This window comes from Pithys albifrons, chromosome 3 (assembly GCF_047495875.1).
Source record: "Pithys albifrons albifrons isolate INPA30051 chromosome 3, PitAlb_v1, whole genome shotgun sequence".
NCBI classification, from domain to species: domain Eukaryota; kingdom Metazoa; phylum Chordata; class Aves; order Passeriformes; family Thamnophilidae; genus Pithys; species Pithys albifrons.
The window spans coordinates 20,752,472-20,776,778 of NC_092460.1; the positions used below are offsets into that span (position 1 = coordinate 20,752,472).

At 47.3% G+C, this 24,307-nt stretch overlaps 1 protein-coding gene across 6 annotated transcripts in view; it reads right to left on the bottom strand.

The window, feature by feature from the left end:
• Positions 1–2,195: 2,195 nt before the first annotated feature.
• The window catches only part of WNK2 (WNK lysine deficient protein kinase 2), a 131,056-nt gene continuing 108,944 nt past the window's right edge, over positions 2,196–24,307 (bottom strand). For 4 of the 6 annotated variants that reach the window (XM_071550922.1, XM_071550918.1, XM_071550919.1 and 1 more), the window contains 3 exons: positions 22,671–22,715; positions 20,933–21,186; positions 9,407–11,848 (listed from right to left, as the gene is read on the bottom strand). In XM_071550922.1, the coding sequence (XP_071407023.1) occupies positions 11,492–11,848; positions 20,933–21,186; positions 22,671–22,715 (656 nt within the window). In that variant the 3' untranslated portion in view covers positions 9,407–11,491. Of the gene's footprint in view, positions 3,346–9,406; positions 11,849–20,932; positions 21,187–22,670; positions 22,716–24,307 lie in introns of those variants that run through there. The other 2 variants (XM_071550921.1, XM_071550920.1) reach the window with 2 other exon arrangements.

Here is a 24,307-nt window from a genome sequence, read left to right on the forward strand (position 1 = left end):
CTTGTTTGCATTGCAGGAGAGGATCAACCTCATCATTGGTTTGGATTCCTTTGGCAGAGCACAGAGGGTGTTACCCACACTTGTGCAGTCATTCAGCCCCCAAAGCTGGGTTATCAGGGCTTTGTGAGCCCCTAAATCTGGGGTATTGGGGATTTAGGAGCTCCCAAATCCATCATTTTGTCTCAGGTAAGAGCCAGGAGAGCACCCTGTCCCAGGCAGTTACAACTGAGCCTGTACAGCCTGTGAGCAGGCTCACAAAGGCTTCACCAGCTATTCCTAAAAAGCTCTTCTTCTGGCTCCAGTAGAAGTTGGAGAGGTTGCTGACAATCCAAACCGGTTTTCCCTGCAGGATTACACACTGATTAACAGATCACATAAAATCCTGGAGCTGAGGCCTGACCCTGAGAATAGCCCCAAGGACAGTTTGAAGGTATAAAGTTGCCCCAGAACAACCCAGAAAATCTTTATTGACAACTATTGGCAGCTCCAGTCAGAGAGATGGAGCTGGAGATGTCTCCAAAGCCTGGAAATCCTGGTGGGGGTCTGCTCCAGGTGGGCCCTGGCCAGCACTGCTGTCTTGGTCAGCCAGTGGGCATCAGACATGCACCATGAGCCCAACTCATGCCCTTGGGGAAGAAATCAAGGCTCATGTCACAAAAAGGAGGCTGAAATCAATCCCCTCACTGCAGTTCTAGGGCAAACCCATGGGGTCCTGCCCCAGGCCCCACTGCACAGAGCCCAGGGCATGTGTGAACCCCAACAAGCACATTCAGCCTCTGGGGAGAGAACCTTGATGGGAGCAGAGACCAAGCATTTTATTTCAGGGCATGGCTAGAGCTCTGCACTCCTTTTCACTCTTCAGTGCCGTGTTACACCTTGCCATGGCCACATTCCCCTGATCTGGCTTCTGACTGTGGCCAGCAGAAAATGCTCCTGAATAGACTCCAAACCTAAGTGTGAGCTTGGCATCAGGCTGAGAGTAGAATACTCATTACAGCACTGCAAGGAGAGGAACTGGGGACAGCAGGGAGTGAGGCAAAGCCCCAAAGCTTGGCTCTTCCTCTGCAGAGAATCCTTGAACCCTAAAACAGAAGGGGTCTTAAAGCTCATCTTGTTTCCACTCTGCCATGGGCAGGGACACCGTCCACTATCCCAAGTTGCTCCAAGCCCTGTCCAGCTTGGCCATGGACAATTCCAGGGATGGTGCAGCCACAGCTTCCCTGGGCAACCTGGGCCAGGGCTCCATTACCCTCAGAGGGAAGAATTTCTTCCTAATACCCCATCTAAGTCTCTCCTCCTTTAGTTAAAAACAGCTCCCCCTCACAGAATTATAGGATGAATTACAGGATCCCATTCAGTGGTTCATCCAAGAGGAGCTCAAAGACCCTTGGCAGCTCCAAAGCATTGAGGAAGCAGCAAACATTTGGGGTACCCCCAAGACAGAGCAGACTTTGGCAGGAGAGATGCCCCAAACGAGGTGGGTGGGCAGGCAGGGGGAGCAGCCTCCAAGCCAGGGCTGGGCGCAGCTTCCGCTCCTGTGCTTTGATCCTGATACTAACTCTTATATTTAATCTGAATATTAATAGAATATTTATAAAACACATATCTGGAGCAACTGATGAAGGCAGCCCACACTGAGGTAGACATGGACCTCAGGAGACCCTGTAAGGGATTTCCCTGGGGAAAACCATGTTTTAAATTTGGGAATAAAAATCTCAGGTAAGGGCACAGTGCTTTGTTTCCGTGCTCACTGGAATAGTGGCTCATTCCTGGAGAAGTGACACCCCTGTCTCTGTGCCCAGCGTGTTGGATGTGCCACTGCCAGTTGTGGGACAAGTGGCAAGGAGGTGTGAGAGGAAAACAACCAAAAACAAGAAAGAAAGGTACAGCCCTTGGCTGCACCCCTGTTGGAGCAGAGAAGGCCAGGAATGATTTAGCCTTTACCACTTACCCACTCCCTGCACCTGTGCAGGTGATCCATCCCATTTCCTCACACAAGGATAGGGCAAGACGCACAAAACTCACATAAATATGTATATTTTGGCCTTGGGGCTTCAAAACTCTGAATTAACCGAGTGTTTGAATGATTCTGGAGCTTGGTCAACACATGAACCTCCACCTGGACTCTCCTCCCTCCCACTGGCAGGCAGGAGGGGCTGAGGTGGAAAGGAAATAGGGAACAACAGCATCAAAATAAGATTTATTATTTAGAACTGAGATTTGGAAGAGACAGACATGGCAGATAACAACGAAACAGAACACCAGGCTCCAGCTGCGAGGAAGGGGCACCAAGACAGGTGGAATTCCTATGGCTCTGGGATCAAACACCGGAGTGAGAGGGGGAGAACAGCCTGGGCTGGCACTGAGGGGGCAGCCAGGGAGGTGCAGAGAGCTTGGGGCAGATGGAACTGCAGGAGCAGCACTTCCCCACAACTTAGGACAGTGCTAGCCCAGCTTTCTTTATGAGAGGTGTGCAGTGCTTTGATAAATGATCACTTTTGAGGTTATTGCTTCAAACTGCTCTGTCCATTCCCTGGACCCAGCTGAAACCCACCACCAGTGACCCCAGAGAAAGAAACCCCCTCTGCTTCGGTTCAGCTCATTGAAGGCACTTTAGAGTCTTAAAAATGGCTCCTATTACACACTGGTTTGTGGAAGGGTTTTAGTCTTACATTTAAAATGAGAGTGGCTCGAAACTCTAAGTCTGGCAGGAAAATGTGGCCTGTCTATGAGAAAAAGAAGAGGTAAAAAGGGAAGTGACAAACACAGACTGACTCTCCAGTGCAGGATCTGGAGGGTTTTTTACTTGATTTAAGTGGATTTAAAATAGAGTCCCACCTTTACAAAAAAATGGTGAGAAATTTAAATGGAACTGGAACTTATCTCTCTTGTATGCATGCCTGGCTTATTGCTTGGAAAATTGCTTAAATGACAATTAACTGTGTGAAACAAAAAGCATTTGAAGGAGTGCCTCCTCCTCTTCCTCCTCCTCTTCCTCCTCCTCCCTCCTCTCCATCTGCTGCTCATGGAAACCTGGCTCACAACAGAAGGGAACAATTTGGAACAAAATCCTTTTCCCCCAAAATAATTCTCCTTTATTTTTTCTTTTTTTTTTTTTTTTTTGCATAACACTTTTGTATTTTCAACTATAAATAAAAAAAAAATTACTAGAAAGAAGTGTTACAAAATTGCGTTGAAGGGACCAGAACGGCACAGAATTCCTCACACATGAAAAAATCACTTCCCATCTTCCTCTTCCTCCTCCTGAGCCACGCCGGGGCCTTGCGCTTGGCACGGCAGCTGCGGTGGCCACGGGTCGGTTGCGGATGGTCTCCTTTTCAGAATCTAAAAGAAAAAAATCCAGACATGGATTTCACATCTGGGAAAACCCAAAGCAAACCCCAAAGGGGCCATCTGAGCTCATGGACCCCAAGTGTGTGGAGCTGCAAGGAAACAGAGACCAAGACCAGCTGTCATGCTGAGAGCTCAGCGGGGTGAATGTTTATTTTGGTGGAGGTATCTCAGCACCTTGCAGGGTCCCTCAGACCAGAGCTCTGCTTCCCATGGGGGAGGAACCAGGAGGCAGAGATGGAAAGAGCCAGCAGAGATGCCCAGCGCTGGGCCCAGCCTATAGGACCCTGTTGCTGGGGGAGGAGGGGAGAGCAATGTGATGTTGAGTGGGGGTGCCAAAGGGATGGTGGGATTGCTGGGGTACTTTGTGGCACCAGCTCCCCATACCTGCAGGCTTGGCTCCCTTGTCCAATGGAAACAGAGCCAAGCCTTGGATCACAGATCATGGAATGGTTTGAGTTGGAAGAGACCTCCCTCCACCTGGGCCACAGGGATGCCATGCCCCACCCAGGTAGGGATGGGATCCATCAGCCTCCCACAGGAGGCAGCCCATAGGGCAGGAATGCAGCACAGACAGGGCAGGGCACAGCGACAGGACCAGGACCGAGGGCAGCGACGGTGCCGAGGGCACAGCCCTGGGGGAAGCAGCAGCAGCACCAGATGCCACCAGATGTCCCCCACCCACAGCACACACACCCACCACACACACTGGCTGTGCTGGGAACATGCTCCCAGGGACATGCACCAGCCCCCTGCTCCACAGACAGACATATGCACACTGCTGTGGGATCGCAGCCTGACGGAGCAGACCTTTGGGATGCCCTCAAACACATGCAGGGAGCCCTTGGAGTGGCAGGGAGCCCTTGGAGCAGAAGGGAGCCCTTGGAGCAGAAGGGAGCCCTTGGAGCACCAGGGAGCCCTTGGAACACCGGGGAGCCCTTGGAACACTGGGGAGCCCTTGGAGCACTGGGGAGTCCTTGGAGCACCCTTGGAGCAGCAGGGAGTCCTTGGAGCAGAAGGAGCCCCTGGAGCAGCAGAGAACTCTTGGAGCAGCAGGGAGCCCTGGGAGCAGCAGGGAACTCTTGGAGCACCAGGGAATTCTTGGAGCACCAGGGAATTCATGGAGCAGCAGGGAGCCCTTGGAGCAGCAGGGAGCCCTTGGAGCAGCAGGGAGTCCTTGGAGCACCAGGGAACTCTTGGAGCACCAGGGAACTCTTGGAGCACCAGGGAGCCCTTGGAGTGCCAGGGAGTCCTTGGATCAGCAGGGAGTCCTTGGAGCAGCAGGGAACTCTTGGAGCAGCAGACAACCTTTGAAGCAGCAGGGAGGGCAGGGGAGCAGCACATGGTGAAGATGCCATCGGGGTCTGGCACAGCTCCTACCAGGTCTCTGTGGTTTGGGCTCTGCTTTTGTTAAATGCAGCCCCAACTTTCTCTTTCCCCTATTCCTTGCTCTGCCTGTTCATGGGAAGAATGACTTTCAAGGGAAGAAAAATCACATCTTGATCATAATTTCTCCCTAAGCTTCTGACCAACATCAGTTCTGAAGACCCACCTGGATCCACCGCATCACCTGCTCACTATGGATAATCAGCACTTGGCATGGAGTTTCACCCAGATAACAGGACAAAATTAACTGTCTCCAGGTAACCAGGAAAAAAAAAGTATGGCAGTAGTGGATGAGCCACAACACCCCAGGCAGAGCCAGCCTGGGCACCTGGCTCCTCAAGAAAACCCTCCCAGGTGCTCAGCTCATCAACAACCTCCTCAATTCTTACCCCAAAGTCAGTCTGAGCTTCCACAGGCTGAGTAGGCAACAGCACTGGAGAGATCAGGGAATGAGGTTATACCCAGCGCTGGCTGGTAATGGGACAAAGGCAGGGATGGCACATCCTGGAGCTGCTGCCTAATGGTGACAAAGATACCCGATGCAGTCTGTCCAGTCTGACAAACAAACCCTGAGGAGGTTTTTCCTTAATGGCAAAGTAATTAAAAAAAACAACAAAAGAGTAAATATTTTGGGGGCTATTTTATGTCAGACCTGAAGAAACCCTGTTTGAGAATGACTGGCAGCTGATTATTTCTTCTTAAATCTACTTTTTTACAAATTGTCAGAGTCCTGAACACCTCACAAAAACTGCAACAGGCACAAAGAAGTCCCCAGAAGAGTGGCTGGAGAGGCTCTCACCTGTCACCTGAAGCTCGAGAGCCACACTGCCATAGCTGGCACTCACTGGCACCTCAGTAATGAAAGGCAAAGTGTGGGGATCTGCCCCTTTCCGAGGGGAAAAACTAGTTCCAACTTTTCCATCTGCTTCACAACTACAACAACGTGCCCAATATCCACCATGCATCCATCCTGTTGCACTACATCCAAAGAAATTCATCCAAGCACCCCTTACTCACCAGACTTGGAAAAACCAAGAGCTCATCAAGAGAATTTCCCTGTTGTAACAGATACTTTGTAGTAGCTGTCTGTGAGCAGCCTCTCCACAGTGACCAAGTGAGCCCTAAAACTTCCCGAGGCCCTGAGTGTCAGACTGAAGGCTCAGACCACACAGCCCCTCAACTCTTCATGAGGAAGTTATTTCAAGGGAGAAGTTCTACAGTCAAATACAGATCCAAAAGTACACAGCACAGCCTGGACAGCACACCACAGCTATCCCTGGGAAGGGAGCAGAGAGCACCACATCCTTCACACCAGCAGCTGCCTCCTGCTCCAAGCCCAACTTCCCAATGAATCAGGTGTAAGTGATCTCTGTGCTGACACAGCCAATGTCAGCACTGCAGCACATCCAAACCCCTCTGGGCAACAAATTCCTCCATAAAGCAGAATTTGTGACTTGACAGCTCCTAAAATCCATCTCATTATGATGCCCTTCTGGAGCTGAGCTGCATTAATAGAAGCAGCAGCAGGGTGGGGGCTGGAGCCTCCCTGTCCTGCTGCATCCACAGGGGCAGCTCCACAGCCACAGGTTCTGCCCCTGCCAAGGGGCAGCAACATGTGTCAGTCACCACACAACTCCTCTCTGATCAACAGCTCATTTTGGGGCTTCACAGACAGGGAAATGATGGTCAGGGATCAAATAACAGAGATCAGCACATCGCACAACCCCACTGAAGCTCAGTCTGTACAAGCACAGGTCAGGCACAGCCCAACACCACAAATCACTGAGATGTTCCCCAAGGACTCAAATCCATAAAAATAGCCATAGCCAGAAATAACATGAGATTATGGGTTTGCTGTTTCATAAATTCAATCCCATATCAGACACTCATCTATCTGTGACAAGAGTGAGTTCCCTGCTCATACACTCTGCAGAGACCATGCCCACACTGACCCACAGGCACCACCAGAAACTGGGGGTTGAGGAGGGCACAGGAGGAATGGCAGGAGGCAAGGAAACCTTACTGGGACACTACACACAGTCAGGAACTATTTTATGTGTGACTTGTCTCTGATCCAACACTTCCAACAGCATCCATGGAAAACTGGGAGGAACCAGCTGGCAGCAAGGCAGAAAACAGGGCAGGTTTTGCCAAAATAGCCAATCTCAATCTCACCCACAAAGCCTCGAACTCTTTGCTTCACTGTGGGGGCAGGGAAAGATGACAGGGAAAGCAATGCTGAGGTCACATAATTTCAGAAGGGAGACTTCTGGTTACAACTTTCCAAAGCCAACTTTCAAGGAATGTGTGAGGGCAGATGTTTTTCCTACCCAAACATGTGCAAACTGAATAAAACCAACAAGGACCCACCAAGAGTCCATAGAACTTGTCTGGAAAAATTGTGAATGTCCCCAGACCTGACAGTAATGCACTGGGATCATGAAAAACACTTGAGGGGATACCACTGACAAAGCCCAAGTAAACTACTGATTCCAAGTATTAGTGATTTCCTTCCACAAACACCAACCAACACAGCCTGCCACTGGGGGAAGCAGCTCATTGCAGAATTCCTGCCCCTCAGCACCAAGCCCCCTGTCCCCAACATGAGTGCCTCTGTCGGAGCACAGCAACAGCCACGTCTCACCTTCAGTCCCTCGTGTTGCCTTTGATCCCCAACATTGTCAAGGATTGCAGAGAAAAGTAAGGAAGTTGTACAGCTGAGAGCAAGAACAGACCACTTTGGAGATACATGTGCACTGATGGTTAACGAATAAGAGTCCCAGAACAGTTTGAGTTGGAAGGGACCTTAAAGATTATCTCATCTCACCCACGGACACCTTCCACTATTCCCAGGTTGCTCCAAGACACTTCCAACCTGACCTGTGACACTTCCAGGGATGGAGCAGTCACAACTGCTCTGTACCACATTTCCTCTTTAAAGCAGGTTTTTAAAGATTTTTTTTTTCTCTTTTCTAAAGGAATTTAAAAAATATTTCCTTTTTCAAGTTGTACAATGGAGACCAGAGTTAAATACACAAACAAACTGCAAGGGTCAATGTCACATCAATCTTTTGGGTGAAATCTGTGCCAGGGAGGTTGAATCCAGATTTGCAAAAGAGCCTTAAAGCACTCCAGTGTTTCTCCCTGCCATGTGCAGTGCCCAGCTTTGCAACCCTGTGGCAGATGAGCAGCACTGGCAGCAGCAGCTCCTTCTCAGAACACCCAGTCCCACTCCAAGCAAGCTGGGGATGGGGTGGGAAAGCAGGATGTGATTGCGCATTCGGATGTTCCATCCTGACACAAGGCAATCAGAGAGCCAAATAAACAGCACAGAGGCAAACTTCCACTGCTTTCCCAACTTCCCAAATCGAGAACTTTGAAACTTTCCTGAAGTTTCAAAAAGATTCCCTATTACTGACTGTGTGACTCAGGAGGTTAAAATATTCTTTCAAGATATTTAGTTTCTGTAAGGAAAGATTGAAAATTGGGGGATCTGTGAGCTCCCTCATCAAAATGGGGTATTTAAAACTGAGCATCTGTGCTGACTTCCCACGGGTCAGCAAAGGGCTGGGAGCTACAGGATATGGTGGCAAGTCTGGAACTTGGGAGGCCAGGAATTTTATCAGCAGGTTTGACCTGTTTGCTGCACATTGAAGCAATGTCCAGTCAGGAATAAAATGAGTCCAGTTCTGGGATCTGCAGGGGATCTTACTGGGTACAGATCCACCTCTGATGGTGCAGCACAGACCTCTCAGGTCCCTCTCACTCCTTGGCTCACCTTTTGCTCAAGAAGTTGCCCCATTTATTTAATCTCATGTCATTTGCTTAATTGCCACTGAGGATCAAAGCACAAACATCACAACTGAGGGCAAAAAACCCACGGCTTGAAGCGAACAGCCAGAAGAGCTGCAGCCAGGAGGGCCATCAGGAGATGATGCCACAATGGCAGCATCACCTCCTGAGCTGTGCTGAGGAAGGGGTGACAGGCAGGTGCAGCCACATGGCCTGGAGGCTGCAGCTGTGCCCTGCTGCCCCTCGGGAGCACAGCACATGCAACGGGGGCACGTCCTGTGCCACACACGGAGCACACACAGCCAAGACACGGAGTGGGTGCACACACAGACACAAGCGGGAGTGTCACACCTGCATGCCCTTCCCTCCTTTCTCCTGCAGCCTAAACTGATGATGGTGACAGCCAAGAGGGTGTTGGCAACAGGGCTGAGCTTCCTCACAGTAAATGCTGCCAGGATACTTCAGGACTTGCCTAGTGCTCTGTAGCACAGCAGCCCATCAACCAAATTCAGCACCTTCAAGTGCATCACCATCTGCTCAAAGGAACTCGGCAAACACTCCAGCCCAGTCTGCTCTGATCTGCAACACCAGGAGCAGCTGCACAGGCAGGGACTGGGGGCACTGTGCCCTATGAGGTGGCACCATGCACCTCTCAGGGCACCTCCCAGGGCACCACCTCCTTCCTACAGCTGCTGGAGGTGTTGGCTACGAGGAGAGCCCCAGAACCAGTGGGGGCACCACATCTGCTTCTGCCACACAACCGAAGGACAAGAAAGAGTCTGGAAAAGCAACGCAGAGTTACCCAGAACAGCTGGGAATTGACACAGTTCTGCACTGTAGGAAAACACTGGGTTTTTCACACCATTTTCAAGCACAAAATGTTTATTTTTCTTTTTTAATCTATACAATTTTTCGGGGCTTTTAGTGCCACTGACTTGTCAGTATACAAGGGATGGACTATACAGGCAATAGCGACATAATCTGTAGGATTCAGTGCGAGCCGAAGGGAACCCGATGTGAGAACATATTTTCCATGTTTGCTCATGAAGCATACAGACATGAATCTAAAAAACCCAAACAAATCAAAGATACATGGTACAGAGAACAGAAATCTCTTACTACAGTAAGTATTTTGCCCAGGCAGAAGACTCTGCATAATCGTCTATAAAATTCAATTCTAACTGAATTGATGGAATAATATTCAAAGGGTACAAACAAAATTAATTTAGACAGGAATAATGCTCGAGGTACAATAGAACTATACAATTCACAGCTTGGCAGCAGGGACGTCTCTGCCCTGGAGCAGATGGTACAGAACGTCACCGTGGGTGAGTGCTGGCGCCGCGCCGGGTCCTGCACCCGCAACGCTCCCACGGCGCTTCCCGAGGGAAGGAGACTTACCAGCAGCGAACCAGGTCTAGTGGGTACCTTGTACCTTTAGACTGAGGTGCAGGTGGAGACTCTATGCACAGTAAAACGGGCAAAAAGCAACTTTCAAACAGGAGAGGTGTCTGTGCCACGTGGAGCTTGAAACTTTGGTAAAAAAAATAATAATAAATAACTAAATAAATAGGTCGAGAAATAAATAGATTTCCGAACGGAAGGCAGTGAGACTCCAAAACTGAAGTGTCAGATATGAAAAAGAACAGCTTCACATTTTTGTTCTGGTTTAGCATGGACACTGTCAGTGGCCAGACACCACCGTCGGAGCCGGAACACGAGTGCTGTACTTACACAGGTCTCACAGTCCCCTGGAGATTTGTCCTCCTACGATCAAGAGTTCCATTAGATTCCTTCGCTTATGGAACATGCATAAGCTTGTAATTGAACTAAATTATAAAAGCCCAGATAGGGAAAGGAAATGAAATCCCATGTGCTGCTGATCCAGAGGAAAACAGTGTTTGCTGCCTGTCACTGCAGTGAGTCGCTGTCTGTAACAACTTCACCACAGGCTGGGGAGGAGAATGGATTGCACTGCCTGGAGCTATTCCCTGTCCTTGTATGCACTTTCCTTGGATCACTCTGTAAATACTCCTACATTACAATGTGCACTTCACTACTCCTTGTACAAACACAAACAGTTTGATGATCAGTGTGTCAAACAAACGTGTCAAACAAACCTCACCTCACAATTCTTACTTGTTTTTTAAAAGCTTCAGAAATGAAAATTCAACCCGTGAACAAAAACGAAAGCATTTACAGCAAAATGAAGCTGATGAGGAACGTCCACTGTAAACCTGTGATATCTTTGCAAATAAAAAGAACTTCAATTTGCAAGCAGATTATAAATAAAATACACCTTTCAAATAATTGTACATCTCTTTCCAGGTGGGACTGGAAAGCTGAGTTTCAAGGCACTGAACTCCTGCAGGGTTAGTACAATTTGCTAGTCATCAATTCAAGTACATCAACGTTAAGGATGGCAAGTGTGAAACAGAACACAAGGAATAAAGTGTCTCCAGCAATGGGACAGAAGCAGATATTGCCATAAGGACAAAGGACCTGTTGTGACGCCGCCTCACAGTGGTTGCTGATGCGGTCAGTGTATGGCTGTGTGCTCGTGGGCCCCGCCTCACTCCACACGGATCATCCACAGAGCAAACACCCCATGGGACAGCGTCAGAACCACCAGGACCCATGGCAAGGTCACCCATTGATAGGGTTATCCATGGCAGGGTCACCCACTGATGGGGTTACCCATGGCAGATCACCCATGGCAGGGTCACCCAATGATGGGGTTACCCATGACAGGGTCACTCATGTAGAGGTCACCCATTGACAGGGTTACCCACTAGAGGGTCACCCATTGATGGGGTTATCCATGAGAGGGTCACCCATGTCAAGGTCACCCACTGACCCCCAGCAGGGTCACTCGTGGCAGGGTGCCCATGGCCGGGTCACCCACAGCAGGGTCCCTGTGCCCAGGTCCCCGTGCCCAGGTCCCCAGGGCCGGTCCCCAGCGCTAGGTCATGTGCAGCCGCGGGCCAGGCGTGCGGGCAGGCGGGCGCTGCAGCGGCACCGGGTACATGCGCAGGCAGGTCCTGCCCAGGGGCGAGAACCGCACGATGCTGGGCCCCCCAGCCAGCCCGGGCTGTGTCACCGGCCCTGGCCACGGCACTCCGTACACGGGTGTGGGCGTGGGGAACACTCCTCCATACTGACAGAGAGGCATCACATATGGTGTCACCGTGCCCGCCAGGGCGGGCCCTGGCACAGGCACCGGCAGGGACGGTGGAGTTCCAGGAGCTAATCCTGTGGGCATGGGGCAAGCCACCGGAACAGGGCACTTGGTCCCCAATCCTGTCCTTACCGAATTTACCTACAAAAAGAGAAATACAAGAAGCGTTGCTACAGAGCTCCTGTTCCCTGCCACGGGCAGTGACACTGTGCCGTGACACACGTGCCCGTGGTGGCACTGCTGCCCCTGGCACTGGGCAGGGCTGCCAGCTGGGGGCACAGGCACCAGCGTGTCACAGTGTCCTTGGGGCTTTATTTTGGGTTATTTATTTTTTCCTTTTATATTTTTGGTAGGGGATTGGGTTGGGTTTGTTTTGGTTTTTTTTAAAGACGTAAAATTTGGAAATTAATAGGAAAGATTGACATGGGCCAGAGGGGAAAGTTATCTGAGCATAACCTCACTCTTTAAGGAGGCAGAAAGCACCACTAAACAAGTGAGAATGAACACTATAAAGTCATAAACAACCTTGCGTGTCCAAAGGAACTCAAGTATTTTTTATCTTGTGCATAGAAGTAAATGAACTGCACTAAATGCAGAATTAACCCAAATCTCACAGCCAGCCTCAGACGAGGTTTAAAAATTCTAGTCCATATTTCTGTACCAAATTGTTTCATCTGGCCCCAGAGAACTGAGGGTGGTGAGGAAGAGAAGGAGACCTGCCATGGTGGCAGAACCAGCGAGGGCACAGCGGGGCTGCTCGGCCTCAGGGGCTGCCACAACCAATTCCAGCCAGGATCCCAAAATTCTATCAACACCCACTTCAATTATTCAGCTTTTGCATGCAAGGGGCAGAGAAAGAGCTCTCCTCCCTCCACATGGGATGGCAGAGCTTTCCAAAGGACACACTCCATCCTCATAATTCCATGGGAACTGCCATTAGCCCAAACATTCACATTTCATTACGTTCTAATGTCACAGAATTTACAACTCCCTGTGGGGTTCCCCCCCATGCCAGTGGTGTTAAAAAACCCCATGTGTTATTTAATTCTGGGAATCTCCCATCAATGTGGTATTTTGCGTTCAATTGATGAAACTGGTATGAATGAGAATTTCATCAGAAGGAATGAATATATGTATAAGCTGCATGGAACATTTACTCCATGTTTCTAATTTCTTTTCTCAATTAACAATAAAAATGGCAATGTCCCTCAAGGACTTCCTGCTTTAGGGCATTAACCTCTGAAAAATACAATACCCCTCTTCACTTCCCTGTCTCCCATTCTCACCTGAAACCTGAATCTGATGGTGAGCATCGAACTGAAAGAGATGCTTCTGTATGATGAATTTAATGTCATTAATGTGTAAAAAAACACACACAAAAAAGAACAAGAAAGAGGAATCAAGGACATAATTTTAAGACCAGCAGATTCCTTTAAGCTCTTATTAAACCCTTGTTTTAACCTCCTCAAAATTATGGTTTCCACCAAACTAAATACCCATGAGTGATGCCAACAGACACTTGTGAATGTACCTAACCAAAATACAGCAATCTGGACAACACTCTCAAGCACATGGTGGGATTGCGTGGGGTGTCCTATGCCGGGCCAGGACCTGGACTTGATGACCTTTGAGAGTCCCTTCCAACTGAGGACATTCTGTGGTTCCATGACAGCATTTCTGATACTACAGTGGCATTGAAAATGTGAGGTGGCATTTTTCGTGGCCCTATTTAAAAATTAACTTGAAAAACCTCATTTTCAGATCTTCTGAAGTACTGAGAAATCTGTCCGACCCCAATTTATGCTTCTGAACTTTTTCCTTCTCAGCTGAACTCCTCAGCAAGACAGCAGCTGGATTTGAGGCAGTGTATGTGCTACTGGGAATAAAATTGTGTCGTGCTCCAAACCCAATGTTACACCTACTCATTAAATCCGATAATGTGACAAATGCACATTAATGATTTAAGTTTGCTTCCTCTACCTTCATCCCATACTTCAAGCTAAACACACACTTTAAGAGGCATGACACCTGGCTCTGCTGTCTTTCCCTCTACGAGTCTCTTGTCACGCTCTTTACTTAACCATCACCTTTTAACCAGCTCTGATGACTCAACACTGATGGAGGCCCACCCAACCCACCAGTTCCTGCATGGAGATGCTGACTGAAACATCAGGATTAACATGTGCCAGAAGAGTCCTCCAAGCAGCACAAGGAGCTGTGGATTTCCCAGCTCCAGGGAACCCATGGGACTACAAGTCCCTTTGTTTGTACAGTTTGAAGGGAAGCAGATGGTGAAGAACAAGGTGTGTTCATCACCTACACAGGGTCAAATCACAGCTGTGAACAGGACCAGCTCAGTATTTCAAGTCAGTCAGGGTGGTGTTTAACAAGGTGCCCTGAGGGAAGCCCCTGGGACTCGTGGCACAGTGGTCAGGGTGTTCACCTGAGCAGTGAAAAGTCACCAGTGCAGGTGTTGAGCCCCTGTGCTCTCCCAGCATTCATGAGATGGCCAGTTCTGGGCTGAGAGGACACATCAAGTATCCATGGCTCCCCGCTGGCCCAAGGGACCTCTCCCCTCTTGGTCACCAAGTTTGTTGGAGGCTGCCCAGGGCAGTGGTGGAGTCATCATCCCTGGAAGGATTTAACAGACATGTGGATATGGCACTTGGGGACATGGTTTAGTGGTGGCCTTGGCAGTGCTGGGGGAACGGTCAGACTCAATTGTCTCAGAGGGTTTTTCCAACCTCAGTGATTCTGTGATTCTAAGAAAAGTGCCAGTTGTGGCACAGGCTGTTGATTGTACAATGTGCACCAACTACACCCACTATAGCCCAGCAGAGCTGAGGCTCCAGTTTCCAGTGTGGCTGCTGAGCTTCAATGCTCTCCCCACAGCTTAAACAGCTGTGAGTGGTTTCTTTTATACTGAAGTTGTCCTGGGAATTTGTCTTAGGTCCAGATCAGTTTATCACTGTGTGGGTGTAACCAAAGCTGTGTGTTCAACACTCTCTGTGTCATTTCTCATGAACTGTAAGCAATGGACCATTTGCAGCAGCTGCCCAGGGCACACCTGTCCCCTCAGGTACAAACTGGGTGTTAGAGAACTGTGTGAGACAGGGAAGTTTTCCTGTCTTCATGCTGATGACTCAGCTGTGGTAACTCCCCTCTGGGGAACCATCAGCACCTTCATACCCGAGGGGTCATGTCTGCTCATGGGCCATCAAGGATTCCAAACTATCCCATGGCTCACAGAGTAAATCACCCACTGTGAAGCTCCCTGCCCTGGGGGAGGTACTGGGCATTCCCACCTGAACCTCAGCATAGCTAATCTTAGGGTCTGGGGACTCCTGGTACCACTCATGTGATCCAGAGGAGGAGCAGAACCTCAACAGGACTGTGACTGCCACTCTCGACCAGGCTGCGACATCATCCTCACCAACAGGTTTTTCCCTTCCTTTTAGTTTGGACTCGGAGGAACCATGTGGGGCTCAGCACAGGGGCCAACGAGCACCATTTTATTCATGCCCCAAGGGCGGTGGGCTATACATTTGGGTTTTGTGGGTTAAAACCAATTTTCTCTCTGTATCGCTGTATTTATTGATTTTAACCTTTTTATTTAGTAAAGTGTAGCTGACTTGTAATCTCTTTTGAGTTGGGCTCATTTCTCCTGCAGGTTTACCTTTAAACCAGCACAGAACTGAAAACCAGCAGTACAGTATCAGAGCCCACCATCCAGCTCAAGCAACCCAGGCTGAGAGACCACTGACACACAAATATCCTTGGAGCTGCACCCACAGTCACACAGGACACGTGTCCGGGGGTTATTTAAAATAAAACAATCCTCCTGCAGGAGTGAAAAGCAGAACTGGTCTTTTCCCTTCCTGATTCAACTTTAGGCACTGTAACACCAGTAATGAGGAATGACACAGATTCCATGGCTTAGCCAACTGTGAATGGCATGATTTCATTTCTAATGTTACAATATTCATTTCCTCCTGTTTGTTCTGCTGCCTGTCAAGGCCCAGCAGAGTCAGCTGCCCTGGCCTTGAGGAGGCTGATAAGGCAAACAGCCTCAAAACAAATAAATTTAAAAACTGCACTGCAAAATTTACATCTGTCATCACCATGTAAAAAGTCTGTCTGCTACAGATATTTAACAGAGATATTTCTATCATCCTTTTTTTTTTTGAAGGAAGATGAGTTAATGTCTTTAAATCATAGAATCGATCACAGAATGGTTTCAGTTGGAAGGGACCTTCAAGACTATCTGTTCCACCCCCTGTCACAGGCAGGGACACCTTCCTCTAGCCCAGGTTACTCCAAGCCCCATCCAACCTGGGATGCCCCAGGGATGGGGCAGCCACAGCTTCTCTGGGCACCCTGTGCCAGGGCCTGCCCACCCTCACAGGGAAGAATTCCTCCCCAGTATCCCATCTAACCCTGCCCTCTGGCACTGGGAAGCCATGCCCTGTGTCCTGTCCCTCCATCCCTCATCCCCAGTCCCTCTCCAGCTCTCCTGGAGCCCCTTTAGCCACTGGAAGGGGCTCTCAGGTCTCCCTGGAGCCTTCCCTTCTCCAGCCTGGTTCCAGAGCTCTCCCAGCCTGGCTCCAGGGCAGAGGGGCTCCAGTTCTTGGAGCACATCCGTGGCCTCCTCTGGAGTCACTCCAAGTCCTTGTGCTGGGGCCCACCCCTGTACACAGCTCTGGGGGTATCTCAGGGGCAGAGTACCCTGTACCATGTGGGCAGGAAGGGAAGTTCCTTCCCTGCTCTTCTCCCCTCTGCATCTCCACTGGCCTCCTCTGTAGAAGTAACAAACTTAACCAATCAATACTTACAGGGGCACCTTTGCCCACTGCCCCCTCACCTCTGCTCAGGCCACCTTCCCACCCCCACTTACCCAACTCTCCTGCACCAACAAACCTCTGCCCTGAACACCTGTACCCATCCCTGCAGGTACCAGCCACCTCTTCCCCTCCTCCTTCCCCACCATCTGCCTTCTCCTGCCATTCTTTCCTTTGCAGTTGTTTATTCCCCCTCCACAAAATAATCCCACAAACTCATTCAGAAAACAAGAATAATACATACAGAGAGAACATACAAGAAAACACTGATAAAAATGAAACAAACCACAGGACAAAGAGACAAGTAGTTCAAAAGACCCAAATCTGTTCCTATGACTTGTTTGAATTCTCTTGTTCTTGTGTTTTACCAGTGAAGCTCCAAAGTGCCACCTCAGTGACACTCACAGCTCCTGTCCTGTTACAGGACACAGCCAAGAGCTGGGAATGACTTACTAACATCATAAATACTTCCGGGTTTAGACTAGAACAGAGGAAACCAGATAATTCTGCTGTGAAAGCTGACTGTAGCTATCCCAACCACCCAAAAAGGCAGGATTCAGAATACTTTTCTTTTGTTGGCTACCCCATTAGTATCTGTGTTTTATTTCTCTATGGACCAGCTCCCACTGACACAAAACTGAGTTGCAGGGCAGGGGCAGAGCTGGCTGCCAATATGAGCAGGCAAGGATGCTAATCCACCTCTTTTATTGCTCAGTTTGCTGGAACCCCAAAGTTCTTAAATGTCCTAAAGATTGTGTTGGTGCTTTTCCACGTTCCCAGAAAGTAATTCTGACATTCAGACCTTCAAACACACATTCATTTTTCACTATTCTTCCAATCCAACAGAAACAGAAGACACAGTACAGGTGAGTCCTGCTTTGTTTTGGCATCCATGGCCATCTCTAAGCCCATGCAGCCCAGAGTTAGGAAATGCCAGCAGATGTGCAGATGTTACCACTGGTGTCCCAGCCCACAGTCACCCACTGACTCAGCCCTGGGTGTTCACAGAAACAGCCTCACCAGGGACTGGGAACAAATTGACAGCTTTTCTGGGTAATGTTTTTTGTCTTTGAAAACCCATGGAGCTCTGAAACAGTATGGAGAATAGAAAACAATTCTGGCAAGCCCTTCATTCCCAGGCATCTTCAAACAGTGCCTCTAAGTACACAATATTCAGTATTTTTGCACAGAAGGCAGTTCACATTCCTAAGCACATTTCTTGACTAATGCTAAGCAAAATTACCTGTAAAAAAGGATTATTTTATTGTGTCTTCACACAGATGATGAAGAGAGAAATGACTTTTATCAGGCAGTTTGACTTCAGGTTTTTCTAATATCTCCCATGACAACTCAAACTTCTGCTGATAAGAATCTACCTGCATTTCCATGTTTCATTAAAACATCTGAAAAGGGACATCTCAGTGCTCCTGTGACACAACTGGATGCCTGAAGTGCCTCCTCCCAAACTTCTAATATGATCAACCACAATTTGCAGCCCAACTTCTAGAGAAACAAAGCAGAATATAAAGTTTTCCTTTGCATCCCAATTATTTCATTGTTGCTCCCACTTCTGATGACAAAGGGATGGAAATAAAACCACTCACTCATATTAAACACACCACTAGTTTCTCTTCTGAGCTATTTCCAGCCTTAAAGAGTTACTTTCACTCAGTTAAAAAATAATGTAATGTATTCACAGCAAACAATTTGCTGCTGGTGGTAGAAACATCTTAAGTGGGAAAAAAATAACTCAGGAAAGGGAGTCCTCTGATTCCAGAGGGAAAGAGAAGACTTGAAGTCAGCCACACAATCTCCCTGAATATTAATGACAGTGGGTGGACAGTAAGAGAAAATAATACATTGAAAAATATGTTTTTCTACTTAAAGTTATAGTTAATATTATATATATATACAATTTTCAAACACTGCTGCCCCAGCCCGTCATTCCTGACCATCACACAGGACCAACCACAGCTCTTCCCAAAACCAGCTCCCATGGGGAGATGAAATAACCCACTCTAACAGCTTCCTGCTAGTTTATTCCAGTCAAAAAAAGCACACAAAAGGTGTAAGAATCACCATGTTTCCTATTTATCCAGCCTTTATTTCCAGCATAAAACCTTATAACCTTCTCTGACGGGCTGCAAATCTGCTTAGTGCTCCTTATTCTTTTGGTGCAAAAGCATTTCTGATCAGAAGAGGTGACAAAAGACTGTGTTACCAGATGGACTGGAGAAGTGCAGCCAGAGTTTCACTTTCACCCTCTTGGAAAGCTATTTTGGCCCATCTTTTATGTGAATTGCTGAGTTCTTTTTGTTCCTCCAGTGGACCCAGCTGTGATTCAGCACTGGTGTAAATCTCCCCATGGAGCTCATCCCTCTGACCAATGACACACAGGTCACTTCTCCAGCTGTCCACACTAAGGGTCCTCTCACACTATTCCCTTCCTCTCTTTTGGCCATTTCTCTCCCAACACCACAGGGCCCAATCCTCCCTCCACTTCAGTTTCCCCTTTAGGGTGGACTTCAAAAAGTACAAACAGCAGAATGATGCTCAACTCCCAAACCAACCCTTGTCAAAGTCCTTTATATCATCCTACTGCCTCATTTTCTGTCACCTACAGCATCCTGTGCCATCTTCATGGCCAGAACACTCAACAAAAACCGCACCAGGAATGTTTGCCATCTGCCCTTGCACCTCTGGTGCAGCCACCATGGTCCTTGCAAGGACTTTGTGCCCCAAAGCACTCCAGGTCTCACCCACACCACAGGGCTCCAACAAACCACAAGAAATGATGTGAAATGAAGAGCAGGGAATCCCAACCTCCCTGTAAATCACGTCCAAAAGACTTCAGTCAGGCCTGCTGGTTCCCTGGAACAACTGCCATGGTTGAGAAAGACACAAACCCTTTAAGATCAGGGACATTCCTGCTGGTCTCACAGTGACAATCTGCCTTCTCCACAGGCTTTGAGACAGGGGTAAAATTAGCCCTAAACTGATATTAACATGTGATTTAAATAAGCAAAATAACTACTCACTTTTCCAAAGTTACAAGTGGGCAAAACACCCCCACTGATTACTTCAAAATTCTGCAGGAGTCTCAGGGAAAAGACACCAAAACGGCGCAAAAAGCACACCAAAAGAGAGTAACAACTGACTTACCAGAGCAAAATCTGTGCCTTCATTATCACTTTCTATAAATCTTCAATTGGGTTTATTAACACCTCCTTTATGAGAACTATTGGGGTCTTAGGTAGATGGTGCTTACTCTGGAGTTGGTTAAACCATTATTACTTACTTTTCACTCATTTTGGCAACTAAGAATTGAAATCAAATTGCTTAAAAAATTCACATAAATGTTTTTCCCTGTGCTGTCAGTGACCCAACAGACTCAGGAACCTGCAGGTACCAAAGCACAGGCAGTGGTGCAGTTCCTCCTTGGCACATTTCACCTCACCAACAACCACACAGCTACTACTGCTACAAGGTTTCTTTCCTTCTACATGCCAAAAACGCAATGGGTTACTACCCAGATCTGCTTCTCTTGGGTTTAAGGGATTACAAAGCAGCTCCTCACTGTTGTTTTCCTCTACTTTGGCTCAATTTTCAGTCTTCCAAAAAGATGAAACCAGCAAAAATTATTAGTCAAAGAATCTCCAGTTGTGAGGAGAAAGAAGAGATCTGGAAACCCAGGCCAGGGTGGGACAGAATGGTAAACTGGGATTCTGAATATATAGAATCTCGTTCCTTTTTGTGCCTCGCTCTGTATCATCTCTCAGCCACAGACCCCAGCACTGAGCACACATGCACAGTGCAGTGGCTTTGTCCTGCTGCTGAAAATACAAGAGGATGATGAAGGGGTTGTTGTAGGACACTTTCACAGCATTTCTGAGAATTGTATCAAGTTGCCCAGTACAAGCAAGGGTCAGCACACTCCCAGCTGTCCCCTCTCTCAGCCCAGCACTCACTCACTCCCATTCCACTCAAACAATGGCTCACAACCACCAAGCCAACAGCCACCGTTCTGTTTAAGGAAAGTTAATGTCAAACATCAAAAAGAAGAAAACTTCAGTAAGTTGAAACTAAAGTTGAGTCACAGATGGTAATGATATGAGTATTGCTGTGTTATCTCTGTTAATAAGCAGCTTGAAATTTAAAAATATATATTTATATATATATATATATATTGCAGCCCCTATATCCCTTAAGATTATTCCAAAAGACGATTTTAAAAAAAAATCGGTTTAGTACTGAGTGAAAAGAGCTGGACTTTTATAGGAAGCATCTATCTAGTGTAACTTTAGTCTATGTCCTCCTCCACATCTGAGTTCTGCAAAGACTGTCAGACACATAGCAAAAGGTATGTCCTTCAAGGAGGGCCACTTACTCCACATGTCTCATTCTGCGTTTGCATGGGGTTAGCCTTTGGCTCCATGTCTTGCCTTTTTTGGTTCTGCTTCAGTTGGTTTAAAGAAGGTTTTGTCTGTGCAGCTCCAACAGTTTTGCTCGTCCACTGGTCCACCAGCTTGTGCAGGTCGTCTGTGAACGTCCCTTTCTTGTTGTTGCTGTTGTTGGCCTGAACCTGCAGCGTCGACTGCGGGAGGGGCTCAGGACACGTCACCAGGCTGTTGGTGGAGGATCCTGGAAAATCACACAGAGAGAACTGACAATGACACCTCAGCCTCAGCCCTGCAGCTCAAACACCTTCTCATCTACTGCCACTCAAGTGTTGGCTTTTCAGACCTTTAACCCTCCCCCCTCCTGGCTATAGAACACCTTTGCTTAAAGAAATGGTCCAAGTCCAATGGGTTTGTATTTTCTATCACAACACGTGACTTCGGCCACTAACTTCTCTCTGGGGCAAACTGAGGCCAGGAGAGAGGCCAGGAATGCAGCCCAGCAAGGCTGCCATCCCGAGGCACACAGCATCTCATCACAGACTGCCGTAAGAAAGTGGGAGGTCCGGCTAAATCTGCAGGTATTCAGAAAATTAATTTACCATTTATTTTACTGGCATAAGTTCACTGTCTTCCTGGAAAAATGCCATTGTTGCAGAGGTTACAGGTAGGACTGGCTCCTGTGCCCCAAAGACTCTGGGAACCCACTATCTCTCTTACTGATGTCAGGACCATTTATTTGGCCACTTATGTATTTCTAGGGAAAACCCCCCATCAGAATCTATGAATGAATAGAACAGAAAGAAGCAAGGGTGTAGTGGGAGGTGAATTTTTGAGACAAAGATAGAGAACTTTTGGTATAGATAAAAGCAGTCAGGAAGAGCATTGACAGAGGTTTAATTTTATATGTTCACTTCTTCCTAGAACTACAAAAAATATTTCTGTGCTTTTTCTGCACTGGTAACTACAAGTCTGACACAACAAGCTCTGCAGGGAACTGACACTGAAGGAGCCTGCATTTGACCTAAGCAGAAAATGTGAACTAACTCTTCAGCTAACATATTTGAGATAGCTAAAGATTGGAAATAAAGACCATCTCTCTAAGCAAAAAGTTCATAGAATGGTAGTAAATCATATAAACAAACATGAACATTCAGTCTTCTTTTCTCTTGTTAATCAGTTACCAGCCAATGAAACCAAGGACACTAATTAGTCCTATGTTATATAAAATACATTAATAACCTCTAAATGATCATGCATTCAACCTGCAATGTCACTTCTAAGTGAATAAATACTGCTCAGTCCCTTTTCCTTTACTTGGGGCAAAGTGACAAAAATAAGGATTTTTAGAGGAAAGCTCTTCAACTGGTGTTTAATATTTCATGCAGATCAAAGGGGCTGGGATGGTTTTAAGCCCTCAATTCCTCCAGCAGAGAACTGCAGTCATATAAAGGTGTGTATTTCAGAGACAAACACTGACCCCAGTTTTCTGGCTGCATGCTGGCACATCTCACACACACACACAGCACAACTCTCTGCAGCATGCGAGTTCCCAAGACATCACAGCACATGCATTAAGTCTCAGAGTTATTTATACAGTCTAGTTTAATAGAAGTGCATCAGCTCGAGTTATTAAACAACTAGCTTTTAGTAAAAAACAGTAATAAAAAAGCAAAGAACATCCCATGCCATGAAGGAAATACTGAGAAACAAAAATGGGATAGTTACTACTACTGTGATCTTTGCCTAGACATAGTCGTTTCAAGGTGGACCCTACAAGGTAAAACAATACAAGACACACAGAATTAGGTAAGACTAAACACAACAAATCGGACGGACAAGCTTCTGTACTTTTAAGCAATCAAAAAGTAGTTATTATGCAAGAAAGGACAGACAAAGTCAGCAGTTCAGGTGAGTAAAGGAAGCCTAAATAACTGGACAGCTCAAACCTTTCTTAATGTGCAGCCATTCAGAAGCTTTGGAAAGTACCACAGCATGCCAAAAGCAAGGGCTCGTGACTTAAAGATGCATTTGTTTGGGGTTTGGGTCTTTTTTGGGGGGTTTTTTTGGTGTTTTGGTTGAGGGTTTTTTAATTTTCCTTTTTTTTTTTCCCCAAATTGCCTTGGCTTCCTAATAGGAGGTTTTGATTTGTGAGCTATTAATGCAGGAAATGATGTCAATTCAGTTTGTGATTGGAGGCCAAAAATGCTTTCAGGAACAAGTCAAGCTAGTCTGGCTGCAAAGACAAACCATAAAGCAACCCCAAAACTCCTGTTTTACAAGTCCAAAAAGATACATTGTTCTGCAGGTCTGAGGCCAATTGTTTCCAAATATTTTATTTGTACGATTTGTGTCTATAAATGTGAGATTCTGAACTTCAATTTAACCAAACTGTGAATGAGTTTCCCTCATGCCTTGTCCAAGTGCAAAGAAACAATCCAGCAGGGTAGTTGAGTTTTAATTCAACTAAACTACATGTTTTTGTCATTATTATCTTGTCCCATCCTTCATCATGGTTTTACACAGCCTGTGGACAGACAGCAGAGTGCCAAAGTGTGCCGAGACCCCGATCCCACTGTCAGATCTTGCCAGACATCGGCACCGCTGCTATTTGGGTGCCAAATTTCCTGAAAGGTATTTTGGACTTGGTAAGAAGAATATTGTTATGGTATGGGAGGAGATGAGTGTCCTGACATGGGGTATGGCGAGTTTGTTGGGAAGAGGCATTTGAACACATGAGCAACATTAGAGTGGGGCAAAAAAGAAAGACAGAGGATGGATGTGTTTTTTCTCTGGAGTAAACAGTGGAGGTACTTTATGTTACTGTGCCATAAATGAAGCTTTAAACTCTGAGATTGCAGATCCAGGCTGACATAGGCCCTGAATGAGTCTTCAGAGGAGAAAGAGGAGATGTCAGTCAGAGACTGAGGAAGAGAAAGTAAAGAAACGAGGGAGGAAGTAAGGGGAAATGTTTGTTTGGATATGGGCAGCATGAGGAGGAAGAGAGGATTGCTTTAAAAGAATTTCTTATCATTTCATATAGTTCATATAGGTTTGTATCCTGGGAAAATCAGAAGAACAAGACTACAGCAATGCAAACATGACCAAGTTTAGTCCTCATCTCAAAACCCAGATAACAAACATGGTCACATTCACAACTCAGCCATCTGTGTTGTATTCTTAAATCTTCCCTTCTCCCTCAGATACACCTTACCTTGCCTATCCCAAAGTTAGCCACCAACTCCCATTATGGAAAGAACTCCCATGATGGAATTGGCCGTGGCAGCAATCCTAGAAGGCTATTTCCTGCAGCAAAGGCAGTTCTTACCCAGTACGAATGCAAATGGAAAGCAATTGCCTGCAAG